Source organism: Thunnus maccoyii, chromosome 10, assembly GCF_910596095.1.
Source record: "Thunnus maccoyii chromosome 10, fThuMac1.1, whole genome shotgun sequence".
NCBI classification, from domain to species: domain Eukaryota; kingdom Metazoa; phylum Chordata; class Actinopteri; order Scombriformes; family Scombridae; genus Thunnus; species Thunnus maccoyii.
This window is the reverse complement of record NC_056542.1, coordinates 32,055,826-32,069,857: the sequence shown is the minus strand read 5'-3', so window position 1 is coordinate 32,069,857 and position 14,032 is coordinate 32,055,826. Positions and strand designations below refer to the sequence as shown.

The following is a 14,032-nucleotide window of genomic DNA, read 5'->3' as shown; positions in this document are numbered from 1 at the left end:
ATAAATATATTGTCAGTTGTTCTTAAAATTAAGAAAAATGTATTTAATGTGATATCAGAAACATTCCTTTCTATCTCAGCCGGCTAGAGTGTCAGTATTACACCGTAGGGAGCGGAGACAAAGTAAACAAACTGCTGTAGCTGTAAGTCATGGACAGACAGCGTGTTGTTAGCAGTGGTACTGAAGAGTAAGAACCACACCAGAATCTAACCAGACTGAAGTGATGTTTTTGAAGGTATGTTTACATGCTGTTTACAGTTTTTTTCAATTGCCAAGACACAAAAACTGGTACATGTGGCACAATTATTGAAACCACTTCAGAATTATTGAAACTATTGACCAGGTTTGCTAAACCATACGCACACTGTCTGCTTTACACTAAGTTTGAAATTCTAAAACACACTTTTTGCAAATAACTACACACAGTTATCTACATTAGACACATCATTCAAAATTAAAAGCCTGTGTATATTGTTTGCTAAACACTGCCAATGAAATACCACACTCAATGATAAATCACCTGCACTCAGAATGCACATGTGAAAACACCTGTAACCATTTAGATCACTTAGAAATCAGAGCTTGAACACTGTAAATAGGATTAAAGTTTGATCTTTGGTGTGCACAACAATGGAGACCAATTTTGGAGTGAGTTAGAGGAAGAGGTGTTCGAGTAAGAGGAGGATGAGGACTAGGAAGACAAGGAAGAGGAGGAGGAGGAGAAGGAGGTTACAGAGGACGAAATAGGAGAACTGTCACAGATGAGATCCGGGCCACTTTGGTCGACCATGTAATCAACCATGGGTTGAGTCTACAGGAGGCTGTCAGAGGGTCCAGCCTACACTGTAGCAGGTGTCATCTGGACATTTTGAAATGAGAACAGGTAGAAATCCTACCCTCTCTATGATTTTACAGTATTTCATAAGAAGGAGATCTTAGACTCTAAACATTTGCATTCTGTTTTTGCAGAATTGCAAGGTGACCCCCTACAGGAAGAAATCACCTGTTCACACAAGAACAGAAACAACACATCATAAACATGGTCGTTGCAAACAACTGCAACAGCACATCATCACTGACAACACAATACTCAACAACATAAACAGGGTTAGTTTATCCACACTGGGCTGTTCACTGAAGCAGCATCAACTTCAGATGAAACAGCTGCACATCCAAGACGAGATGGACTGTAATTACAATATACTGTACTTAGTTTACAGTACAGTAACTATGTTCATGTCATCTTCAGTTAAATTCATTGTCTCTGATACTGTTATGAGTACATGAGTATTGAGAAAAAAAAAAAAAATTTGTTTCCCCATTACATTTGTGTTTATAGTCTATATTTACAGCATGCTGCAGATGAAAATGCCAAAGACTCTAGATAATGATATTTTATACTTAGCACATCAGTATGCAGTTGAGACACATAAAGAGCTGTTTATTTGGTGTTTGTGTTTCAATTTGTGATGCAAAATACCATTTTAGTAGAGTTTATGTAGTTTTGAATGACATGTTTGCTTTTGCAAGGGATGTAAGATATTTTGTATTGTGTGTATATGTTTTTGTTTTTTATGTGTAGAGTTTCGACAAAGAAGGCCCTAGTTTCAGAAATTGGGTTTTAGCAATAGTAAAAAAACTGTAATGTGCTGCAGCTAATTAGCCTGCTAATTGAAATTAGCGGTGCACTTTTGCCCGGTGAATGTTTGTTTGGTGTCTCGTTCAACAAGCTAAGCTGCAGGACAAGACGTGTTCATGTTTGTAAGTTAGATAAGACGAAGACATTAGCAGGAAAGCTAATGTGGGTTGTTGTTCAGAGTCTGTGGCTCTTGTATTGGGCAGCAGGGTGCAATCAGGCTCAGTGTGACCGTCTGCTCTGTCTAGAAGAAAAGCAGCAGATGTCAATATGTCAATCAAGATTGTTAAAAAAATGTCACCATGTTACTGCTTTATGCTAGATTTGATTCGCTGTACAAGGTCTCAAGGAAACAAGGTCTCAATCTATGTAAACGGATAACTAAAGATATTCTGACAGATTAATACAAAACTAACTACATCATGAAACAAACAAACAAACAAAAAAATATATACATACACATATATACATAAATATATATGTATATGTGTGTATATATATTCATATATATATGTATATATATATATATATATTTCTCCCTTTTTAGTTTAATTTTTTTTTTCTCAAGGGGGAACATGGGCAAGTGATTTACAGAACAGATATATATGCTGTTTTGGACAAGAAAAGTGGTATTTAATTTCAGTCGGATAATTGATCCTGGTGGTACCAGTATACAGTGTTCATTGGAACTGTAATAACTTGCCCGTTTCCAGAGAAAATTGAGTAACTCAAATAAAATACCTTAGACAATCTAGATAATTTTTTGGTTTGTTTAACCCGTCTGATCATCTGACTGCAGTTGTTGGTTGCTGCGTCAGACTTTGTTGTGGCAATGTAGCCATGTTACCAAATCTCAACAATTACTTTGGGAGCAGTGTTATCATTACCACTAGAAATGATGGCCAAAACAGAAAAAATGAGACCCAAGTTGAAACCAGAATTGTTGAAACCAGAGAAACAACTCAACAGTGGCAACTTTGCCGTGGAGTCACAAACATAAATACACATGGAGAGCAAAAATATTTCACAGTATCACATTTGAACACTAATTTTATTGGTCAAAGAAACATTTCTCCAAAGCATTCTTTATGTTCTACAAGCAAGCTGTGCAGGGCTACACAAACTTTACTGACTCATACTCAAATAAGGTCATCAAATGTTTGGCACTTTTTTTTTCTGACTACAAAGAAAAGCAGCAGATGAATATGTCAATCAAGATTGTTCAAAAAATGTCAGAGAGAGATATTTGCATTACATTTCTATGCAAACAAGAGCTGTTGGCTGTCGAAGAAAGGCAAGAAGATTGGGGCCAATGATGTATGTCTCTTTTGCCTTATAATGTGTAGATGCGTAGATCTCAGTGATGCGTTTATTGTTGTTGTTGTGTCTCACCAAAACTCTGTCTGCGTTACTCTCTGGGTTGCTGCGGTTGTAGTACTTCTTGACCTCATACGGCAGATCCTCAGCATGATGATAGTGGAGGTTTCCAATGGTATAGTACCGGAATTGCTTTTTGTCCTTTATCACTGGAAGCAGAGGCCGGGGCCCTCGGTTCTTAAACTCATGAAATCCATACTCTCCCTGTGTGGGATTACACAGAGCCACCATGTTGTTGTCCACGCAGTTCTGAACATACCACACCAGCAGCTTAATGCCGTGGTGAGGCGGCGGTTGACCAAACCCGCTGTCCTGCAGCTCTTGATCTGAGTCGAGGGTCTTCAGAGCTGAGGTCAGAATGATGGACAACACCAGTGTCAGATGAAACAAAGAGTGCATCCCTGTGCCATGTGCCATGTCCAGAATATCTATGAAAAACATATTAATACTTAATTCTTTACATGACATAACCACAGTGGATACAGAACAGTGTATTCTTTCACAGCTTACCGTAACAGGAGAAAAGTAATGACAGCTGTCTCCAAATGTGCTTGCAACTGTAGCTGAAGTCTCTACTCTCTGCTGGGCATGACACAACTGCTGGGAATCGTGGTTGACTTCTCTCCGTCTTTTGTACGTAAGATGAAAGCAGCATACTATTACTTTTGATCAGAGATGAAACTATTGTCATTCTCTATTTGCAATGAAAGAGGAAGTGCTGTGGTTGTTGCACAGCTGGGGTCTGCAGAGAGTTTGGTTTAAATTTAGACAAGTTAAGCCTCAGCGTGAAATAAGTATTTACAAAATGTTGACACTGCAACGCCGAGGTGTCAAACCATGGATAGACTTGATCATAGGGAAGTCTGCATGTTGTTGTAAACTGTGATACTGTGCTTGCACTGTGACAGGAGTGTAAGTACAAGTCAAGATTTAGGCTCAGAGGACATCATGGTCATGATCACAAATGGTAGCATTTCTTAACTTCTGCTTTCACTCCCAATTGAAAGTAACATCTGCGGCAGAACAGCAGAATAGTAGGAGAGAGAGAAATATTTGTCTTTTAAGCTGCTAAGTGCTCCGCTATGTTCAGCAGTTAGATTAACAGTAAGTTTTTAGTGAGTGCACTGAAAATGGGACCCTGCTGCTGCAGAAACAAGGTTAATAAGAGATTCTGAAAACTAAAATAAAACCAAAATAATGAGCTGAGAAATGCTAAAAAACGAGAGTTGAGAATAACTGTAGAGTTGGTGAAAATTCTCTTCCACATCATTTGTAGTCACTTGATCCATTGTTGACATGAAAAAAATATTGATTTGCACACCAAAAATCCTTAAAAATAAAAAAGAAACTTATGTGAAAATACCTGTGCACATTTTCTTACATGCAATTTCAGGGATTTGTAGTTGGTTGGCTGGTTGGTGTGAGCCAGGCAGAGTTAGTCAGGGTGAGTTTTTGTTACTCAGACTGATTCCTAAGCTGTTCAGGGTCTGTCTCCTTTTGAAAGACACGGCCTACAATAGTGCAGCCTTTGGAGAACTGAGAGCTAATAGGCTGAACCTGCACCTCTTTCCCCAAACGGGATTTTCATCACCAGGTGCTGCTCCTCACCCCAAAGCGGCTGTGCTTGTTATTCACAGCAGGGTATTTCTAGTTTCTGATGCAAAGTTAGCCACAAAAAGAAAGTGGATGAGGCACCTGGCTGTGGAAGCATGTGGGGGAATCACATAACATAACAAATAAAGACGTTTAATAAGCACAATATGGATAATGCTAAAAATGTTCACCTTTGATTATACATTTTATAAGAATGATCTGAACATTTTGGTGCAGTGTGACTGCTAAACACACTGCCGCAAGAATAGGAAAACATAAAGAGCTAAATAACACCTTGTAGAAAAACAGAGTGGTCACCGAAGGCATTCTCCTTTGAAATACACGAGGGAGTGATACATCCATCTCTAGAGAACCGTCTTTGCTCGCAGCCATTATCATACAAGTGTAGCCCACTTTTTTTTCCTTTTTGCCTTCTGTTGTTGCCTCAGCACCAGTCTAGGCTGACAGGTTGCAGTGGGTCAACCAGCTCTCTGAGGAGTTAGGTTCGCACAGCGAATTACAATTAGACCCAAAGACAAGTGAACAGCACGCAGTGGATTATGGGATACTGATGGCTGCAAAGGCCATGCTGGTTGAAATTATGGCAGCAGTTCATGGCTGTATACCGTTTTTTAAAATTAGTTTTTTTAAGTTAATGAAACAAGACAGTTCAAATGACACAATGTATTTTTTTGACAAAGTAGACACAACAGAACACATGCACAGACTCTAGGGAACAAAGTTAAACTGAAATGTACTGTAGTTGAAACTGATGTGATGTGATGTGTGAAGAGATTTTGTATTGATGTGGGGTGTGTGTGTTTGACAAGTAGGACTATTCTGTGTGTATTCTGTTTTCCACTTGTTATGTAGCTGCAGGGGTGTGGAAACCTGCTTAAATGGAGTGCAGGCAGCATACAAGGCAGCAGGTATGGGGTGTCTCTATCAGCTATTAATAACAGCAGCAGGTGGTAGAGATGCTGTGATAAACCTTCATGTCATTTTGTCACAGCTTTAACTTTTGTGAGAAACACTAGAGTACTTCCTCTATTTGGATTCAGCCACTACACGCCATGTGGAATAGGTGTCTATTATTCTGTTGTTTATAATGCTTTTGGTACATGTGGTATTTTCTATACATTCCAAACACAGACCATATATAAAGAACCCATTGGTCCGCAGTGGAGCTGCTTTGAAGCCTGGTTAGCGGTTGTGGGGTGTTGCCTTTCATGTTCTGGAAACACGCCCCACTACCTCAGACCCAAGCTGACGCTAGCTTACTGGGAACACCCAGGGAAGGAAGAGTGGGCTGTGAAGCCAATTTGACATGGCGGACAAACCATCTGAGCATCACAACCCCTGCAAAACAGATCAGAATTTGATCCATTCAGTCCAACAACATTTGGAAAGTCTAGTAGAGTCGCATGATCAAATTATTTTATTCCCATTCAAGTTGGGTCAGGAATCAACCGGAAATTAGCTGGCTCGGCCAGTGAAGTGGCCCAAAAATGCAGAAGCATAAGCAACATCTGGGTAATTTCTTTACAGCAGGAAGCAGATTTTTTGGCTTCATGCGCCACTGAGCAACTTTCATAGGAGTAACAGGGAATAATAACACACTTCAAGGTACTTCTGTATTGGCTTCAGCCTCAAGCTGTGGTAGTTGCAGCTTGATGCCAAACAGTGCTGTCATTTCAACACGGAGTGTGTTCTGTTTCCATTAAAATGGAATGTAAATCACACCCAATCGACACAAACCAGCACTGTGCTGGTCGGGTTTTAAAGCAACAAATTTCCCAGGAAGAGGTGACCTGTATAAAAGCCCCAGCTACAGGCTATCACTTTTTTTTTTTTTTTGCCTTTGCTTAATCCTTTCTTTTCTTGTTTCTTCTCTCTTTTATATACTAATAGTGCCCTTATGCTGGGTGATGCCTTGACTGCACCCACACCCTTGGGAGGAGACTGACCAATTGTAGGTCACACCCCATCTGTGGTTTGCTAAAACTTAGCTTTTGATTTATATCAGATCTCAGGAATTTACTTTGTTATGACAGTGTCATTAGTACTGACACAAATGATGGACAAAAGTATTAAAAATATTATCATAAACCAGAATCCAGTAATTAAGGAGTTGTTGGCAGACTTGTCAAGCCATTATAACCTCCATGTGTGTTTTGTTTCGCAGCAGTGCTATAAAGTGAGAGACATAAAGTGAGTCTACTTACTGTCTACATAAGGGATAATATGTTCATGTAGTATCTTCACCTCTGTGAGGTGCACTTGGCTCAGCCTCCTCATGTGAACACCTTTCTGATGCCAGAGTGGGGATGCTCAGAATTAGAGCCTGACTAGAGCTTTTAGCCTGCGGACCTAACATCCTAACCACTTTCAAAAACACATTGACATGACATACATAATAAAAGATTTCACTGATTAGTATTATTTTTAATGTCTCATGGTTGTTAATCTCACATTAGACAATTAGGCAGGCAAGGGCTATTACACATTCTGTAATATAACAGCTCTGCACTATTGTAGCAGCTCGTGTTTTCATGTGAATACTGATAATTCGCCAGTCTGGTACAATATGTCTAGTTGCCAGCCTAAGGTGACCCCCATTTGTTTTGTGCATGTACAGTATTTCAGGCTTAGTATTTATGCTGTTTACTTTATGAATAAAATATCTAGCTTTTCACACTATTATCACATTTTTACAGAAATGTAATGAATGTGTCAGTGCGAAGAGGCGAGGGAACATACTGTAGAGAAACCACAGTATCTCTCCAATGTGTCTCGCTCTCTGCCTGGAGATACAGGACTAGCCACTGTCTTTTCACCTGGACCTAGACTCTTTAAATTGTTTGTCTGAATGTTGTACGTTCAAATGCTCCCCAGGGGCAAAAAAACTATTGAGATGGAGTTAGAAGAAAAGCAATACTTTAGAGATTTAATACCCCAATCATTTTCATAGCTTCACCTCTCTGCTGAAGAAGAATATAACGGACATTACAGGCCTTAATGCTCAGTGCCAATATTTTAGTCAGATCCAATCTTTTTGTGTTGATGGTTCACGTTAGAGCTGCAATGATTGCTTGATTAATTGATTAGTTGCCAACTATTTTAATAGATGTGAATATTTTCTGGTTTCTTTAGTCCTCTATGACAATAAACTGAATATCTTTGGGGTGTGGACTATTGCTCTATTGGACATTTTATAGACAAAACCACTAATTGATTATGATGATGATTATTAGACAATAATTGACAGAAAAACCAACAATGAAAATTATCGTTAGTTGCAGTTTGTGACATGTATCCGGCTGCGGTGTGAAGACTGCCACACATGCGTACAACAAGAATGACAAAAATAACATCATTTATACAACAGTCAAATCATAAACATGGAAGACATGGCTTATGATAAGTTCCTTCCAGTTTGGCTTGAATAGAAGTTTTTCCATAAATGTCCAACAAATGTGAAACTTCCTTGTCTCTCCACTGATTCCCACCACTGTTGGTGCTCTCCTCCATGTTTAAGGTGCTGACACTGAATGATAACGACTGTTCTGACAGCTGTTGCGTAGCCAGAGATCGTATATGAATCAGATATAGGACCAAATATACAAGTGGCCCAGATATGATATGAAAAAAATGTGATTTTTTTTTTGTTCGCACTTCTGTGAGAAAATCACAGGAGGCAAAAAAAATCTGATTTTGGCCACTTCAGTATGTAATGTGAATATAACCTCAGTGTCTTTTAAAGTTGAAATGAAAAGAAAAATGCCTTTTAAACTGTTTTAGATCACATCCCTGCTCATATTGTGCACCTATACCCAAAAAATTACAAAAAATCTATTTCTTTTTATTCTTATATCAAAATCCAATCATATTTTCTTCCTGTAAAATAAAATATGATCTGTGCTTACATAGGCTTGACCAACCAGTTTTATCCAATAATATCATGACATCCATTCATCAATCAATCTTCAACTTTTAGCTGCACAGAGCTAAGGTTCATTATGACACACCTACTTTTCAACGTTCAAATCAAAGTGCCAATCCTGCCTGTCTAGCCTGTTTCACTTGGAAATACGTCACGATACAGAGGCTAGATACTCCGTGCCATTTCATCTGGGTTTTAATACACGCATTCTCATGTACAAATATCCGAATGAACACCTCAACACATGAATCTGTAATGGTTATTAAGCTAGTTAATAATAAACTGTTACCACATTTAAGCAAATATTACTCCACATACCAGTGATACTTTCTGTGCTTTAGTCTGCTCAGTCTGAAATCTCATCCTAGTTAGCTCCTGCTAGAGTAACAACAATGTCCATGTAATTCTAAATCAACTGACTACAGACTGCTGCTGTAAATAAGAACAATATAGTAACCAGCCTCTTCTTTCATTTAGCTTAACATGCTACATACCTAGCTGGGTAGCTAGCTACGCTGGGTTATGTTACTCTGCATTGAGGCAAAGAGCAAGTGTTAATGGCAGCAACCAGCTGGTTATTTTGGAGTTACCTTTGCTGCATTTTATTTCTAAAAATGAAAAACACATGACAAACAAAAAGACTTTTCTTTCTCTGTGGTTGTTCTAGCTAGCAGCTAACACTGCAGTGCTGCTAACACACGCACCCTGAATTTTCTAAATGTTTTTCAAACTTTTTCTGGTTTAATACATCAAAGCTAATAAAAAAGCTAAAAATTAAAATGAGAAAGGTCTAGCTGACATTGTAGCCAACATTCACTCATCAGAGAAATATAATCTTGCTTTATTGATGTACTATTGTGAGGTGAGTGTAAGCTCTGAATTGAAAGTGTGCTCATTTTCATCCATTCTGCCTTCACTTGTAAAGATTACTCAACAATGTTTGCTTTTCTGAAACTGAGAGCATGCTGGAATTGTCCTTTAATCAGCTGTATTCTTACTTTGAAAGGCAATCATTTTCAGACTGAAGCAATTTAAGATAAAAATGTCTAAATGACTCCTGATGAGTGAATGAATAATCCAAATCATAATGCTGTTAATGATATCATTGATGCATTTCCCTGTGAACAAACATTACAAAAAGACAAAGTGTCTGCATACACAGATTGTTTGAACAAATCATTCTCTGAAAGAAGAAGTGAAGAAAAGAATTTGATGTGGATGTTTTTTTGGTCACTAGCCAAGTACCCTAGTGTTTCATGACAGCTGATACATGGCTCTGTTCACCAGTCTGAATTCCACACCTGATGATGCAGCCATGAGCCAAGTAAGAGCAAGAAATACTACACTGTTGCTGCTTTCACATCCTTATTTTTTATCTGGTAAAGAGAATTTCAGATCTTGGAGACTAAATGGCTTTGTTACTTAGGGACCTAGGCCCTGTTTTTATTTGTCTTAACTCTTGGCTAGTATGATGTTAGCTAGCTCAAATTGCGTTGGGTTTGCAATCCTAATGCTCATTAATCCTTAGCAATCCTTCGTCCCTGGTATTCTGGCAGGGCTCATTTGAAAAAAGGTGATGTCATGAATTTCCATACAAGTTAGCAACATCAAAATCTGACAGTTGTGGGTCTTTGTGTGTATGCTGCCAGCACTGTCAATGAAATCTGACTATAACCTCACCCATTGTGTAAAACTGCACTTCACTGTTGGTGGGTAGTAGCTAGCAGAGCAATATCATAGTAGGAGGTGTGTGTTTAGATGTTAGTGAGCAAAAATGTTGTTTACTCTTCTAAAGAATGTGGTTGTGGTCTAATTTATTCATCTCTCTCTTGTCCTCTTCCCCCTGATCTAACAGTGTAGGGGAGGGAGGTGTGTGTGCAGGCCAACAGTCCCCGCTCCCTATCTCTCCGCAGCTCTGTGTTGACCATATTTGTTAAACAACACCCTCTGTTGAGAGATCCAATCAGATTTGAAGGATTACTTACTGTACTGTGACTTTAAACTGTTTTTCCCAAACTTTAACTGATATAGAGAGATGCATAATGCATAATTCAATTTTAAACCACATTGTCAGGGGCTTTAAGGACTGTAACTTTAACGCTGATTGACACCATGGACCACAGAGGCAGATTCTTTTTACTGCAGCTGCACATGAGTAAAATGAAACCAGAAAATATCATATCATAAAATGTCTCAGGGCTAGGAAATGAGACTGGATGAACACTAGCAAAGCCTTTAGTAATGTGGAAGGTTAAAGACACACAACTAAAAGTTTAAGGTCAATTGCAATTCCATTTTGATCACCACTGTAAGCAGATTATTGTAAGTAATCAGTTCCATTAAATGATTGATTATTTATGAAAATGACAAGCAATTGCAAGCAAGTGAATTAACTGGTTAAATCCAAGTCCATGCAATGTATTATTATGTTTTCTATTTTTAGCCATGCTGGTGGCATGGCTCTAGGAAAGGCAATGTCTGTCAGGCGGTTGGATACTGTCCACCACTTAGGTTCAGCCTGAAATGTCTCAAATATTTAATGGATTGCCATGAAATTTAGTGCAGACATTCATGGTCCACAGGTAGTGAAAATGAAAATTTTTCACTCAATCTGTGAAATATCTCAGCATCTACAAGATGAATTGGTACAAAATCTTGTGCAGACATTCATGGTTCTCAGATGATGTATTCTAATGAATTTAGGGATCACCTGACTTCCTCTAGTACCTAGAGTGTTTAGTAGTACAGAAATCAATGCCTTCCTCGGGATGAGTAACATCTTTCATGATCCCTTTACTTCCCATACAGAACCATCATCAGGTCGAAGAATTATTTGTCCAATACTTAAAAATATACCGGTAATATTAGGTTAAATACCTGCAAAACTGATTACATTCTTATCAGCCTCAGCTGTACTTTATAGTTAGTGCTAAATAGCAAATGTTTGCAAAATTTAAGTACAGCCTCACAGAGCTCACAGACTTGTGCATAATTATCATAAAATGCTGATAGATGGGGCAAGCTAAAAAAGACTTGTGCATGAGCTATCTAGCTTTGAAGAAGCCTGTACTTCTGCAAGTTTGAGCTTAAGTGCTTATTGCTGTGACAAAACTCCAGATACATTTTAAGAAGGTTTCAAATCACTGACAATTATATTTAGCTAACTCATTTCTGTCATTCCTGTGCTCAAGTCACCAGGTGTGGGATTTGAGGTGTTAAAGAGAACCGTATTATATGTATGTAAATCTATGATGAGTATATAGAGAGGACTAGGTTTACTTTGGGTGATGGCTTATGAATGTAGTCAGTAAAAAGTCGTCACACAGGTAGTGATGTATAAGTGTGTTTGTGTGTGCATGAGAGAGAGACTTTCATTGTCATTGTCACACTTTTGGCAGACGTAAGAACATCTGTGCTTTTTGTGCTTCCTCGACGGAGCGTCGACATTGACTGAGTCAGACTGGCAGTAAAACCTTCCCTGTAAGCCAGTCTGACACTTCTATTGAGGAGCTGCCAGGCACCCCAGGGCTTGCTCTATACCTCATCCCCTTACTGCAGTGTCAGCCTGCTCCCACAGCCACTTCTGAAATTACCCTGCACACTTGATTTACACTGTGTTTTTCCCCCCACAAAATGGACTCCCATTAAACCTACATCACGCGGCAGCCCCAATAATGAAGCCAAAGTGTTTAATATCAATGCACATGATGAGGCTCATACATGAATGTGCTCCTACTGTTATTAAGCAGATAGGATGCTAAATGTTCTAACATTTCTATGAATTATACAGGAATAGCGCCGGGCTTTGAAGCAAATTTGACATAGCGGCCAAACCGTGTAATTACATCATGTGATGCTATTGTCACAACACCCATGAAATGACTCGTCTCACTATCAGAATTTGATCCACTTGGTCTGATCACGTTTTGAAAGTTTAGAAGAGCCGCATGATTCAGTTGTTTTATTCTCATTCAAGATAGCCAGATGGCTAAACCAGAGGTAGATGGCTCAGCCGGCGGAATTCACTAGTGTGCTTGCTCCATGGGCCCCACAGGTGTGGAAGCTATGCAGCAAAAGTTGTTGAAAGTTTAAGTTTTTCGGCTTCATACGCCACTGAGCAACTTTCATAGGAATGAATGGGGCCCTTCGTCCGATGCTGTATCCAGTTCTCTTCATACATCCATGCCTGCAGCCCAAAAAGCATTTTCCCCATAGACCATCATTGCAAAACTGTTGACAGGACACCTTGAACTGCAAACAAGGTCCATCATGACTCTCTCTATTATGAATTTTTGATCCATTGAGGTTTTAATATGTGACGTCATCACAGTGTAAAGTCTATGGGCTGAGCTGGAACTTGTGGGCAAGGCCAGTGGGGGAAACACCATTGCACATATTCAGTGGGCCACACAATGCAGAAGCAAACCCGGAAGCTAGAAACTTTTTTTGGAGTATGTGCCAGGTGAGTAATTCTTATTGGACTGAATGGAAGCCATTTTCTGCCCAGTATCCAGCCTTTATAATACATCCATGTTCCAGTTTCACCCCTGGATATGTTGATATTGGAGATCCGTTTTATCCTTGTTCAGTTACTCTCTGCCAACGAACAAAAAGAAATAATGGACCAGAAACAAGAACTATTACTGATTCTAAAACAGAAGCAAGTACAAGGTTTAAATGCATGCATTGTGGTTGACAAATTATAATAGAAGTGAATACTCAACTTTACAGAGACCCACATATGGGTCTGTCTTTCTCTCTTGAAGTAGTCTCAATTGCAAGCACAGCTTAACTGAACTGAACTTAACATTCTTTTAATAAGTCTAGATATGCACAGTATGTCGGATGGATTTTTTACCTTCCCAAGTCTTATCTTGTTTCACTGTCATCACTGCAGAGTGACTTGCTAATATTATTGTAATCATTATCTCCTACATGTGTGGAAAGCTGGTTCTTGATGTGGGCTATGGGACTATCATTGTGCTGCCAGACCTCATGCCTGTTGCTGTATACAATACCTCTGCTGTCTAACTGTGTGTTTGCACAATAAAGTAAAGACCTTTTAGCTCAAGGTTAAAAAATCTCTGTCAAGTTGCTTTGAGTAAGCTGTATGTGCAATTTGTCTTGACAGTTGACAAAACAATTTCAAATGGTGTCTTCTGCCCCATTTTCTGTTACACTATCAGTTTTGTAGCCTCTTCAGTGAACTTCAAAATACAACAACATCATCTAAATAAAATCTGATAGTGCTGTGGAACAAGTGGAAAAGTTGCACTGGCTTTTAGTCCATCAAGTTCAAGGAACAGCTTCTGAAACACTTTAAAAGTACATTTAAGTTTCTTGGGATAGCTCAGATTCAGAGCATATATGACGCCCATCAGCAAAGTACAGCAGATGGGATATCCCTTCACTCCAGGATTTCATTCCCTTGAGCACAATGTTGCTGTCTTGTGGTCAGATTCTGGGGTGGACCAATCTCAGAT

The 14,032-nt window shown here is 39.0% G+C and overlaps 1 protein-coding gene across 3 annotated transcripts; it reads right to left on the bottom strand.

Annotated features, from left to right (window-relative positions):
• Positions 1-2,702: 2,702 nt before the first annotated feature.
• On the bottom strand, positions 2,703-9,015 carry si:ch211-198c19.1 (uncharacterized protein LOC100151013 homolog). Of its 3 annotated transcripts, none has more exons than XM_042424835.1 (3): positions 8,868-9,015; positions 3,524-3,641; positions 2,703-3,441 (listed from the first exon to the last, which is right to left on the bottom strand). In XM_042424835.1, exons 1-3 carry the CDS (start codon positions 8,910-8,912, stop codon positions 2,888-2,890), a joined length of 717 nt encoding a protein of 238 aa, XP_042280769.1. In that variant the 5' UTR covers positions 8,913-9,015; the 3' UTR covers positions 2,703-2,887. The 3 variants fall into 3 exon arrangements, with proteins under 3 accessions (XP_042280769.1, XP_042280770.1, XP_042280771.1); XM_042424836.1 differs by having other exon boundaries at positions 2,703-3,360; XM_042424837.1 differs by lacking the exon at positions 8,868-9,015 and adding an exon at positions 4,395-4,612.
• Positions 9,016-14,032: the final 5,017 nt, after the last annotated feature.

What these genes read in the sequence shown, in the direction of transcription:
- si:ch211-198c19.1 (XM_042424835.1), bottom strand. Translation starts at nt 8,912, where the DNA reads ATGAGATTTCAGACTGAGCAGACTAAAGCACAGAAAGTATCACTG. An exon ending in AAGCACAGAAAGTATCACTG is followed by an intron (nt 3,642 to 8,867) that starts GTATGTGGAGTA and finishes TACGTACAAAAG; the next exon opens with ACGGAGAGAAGTCAACCACG. An exon ending in ATTACTTTTCTCCTGTTACG is followed by an intron (nt 3,442 to 3,523) that starts GTAAGCTGTGAA and finishes TGTTTTTCATAG; the next exon opens with ATATTCTGGACATGGCACAT.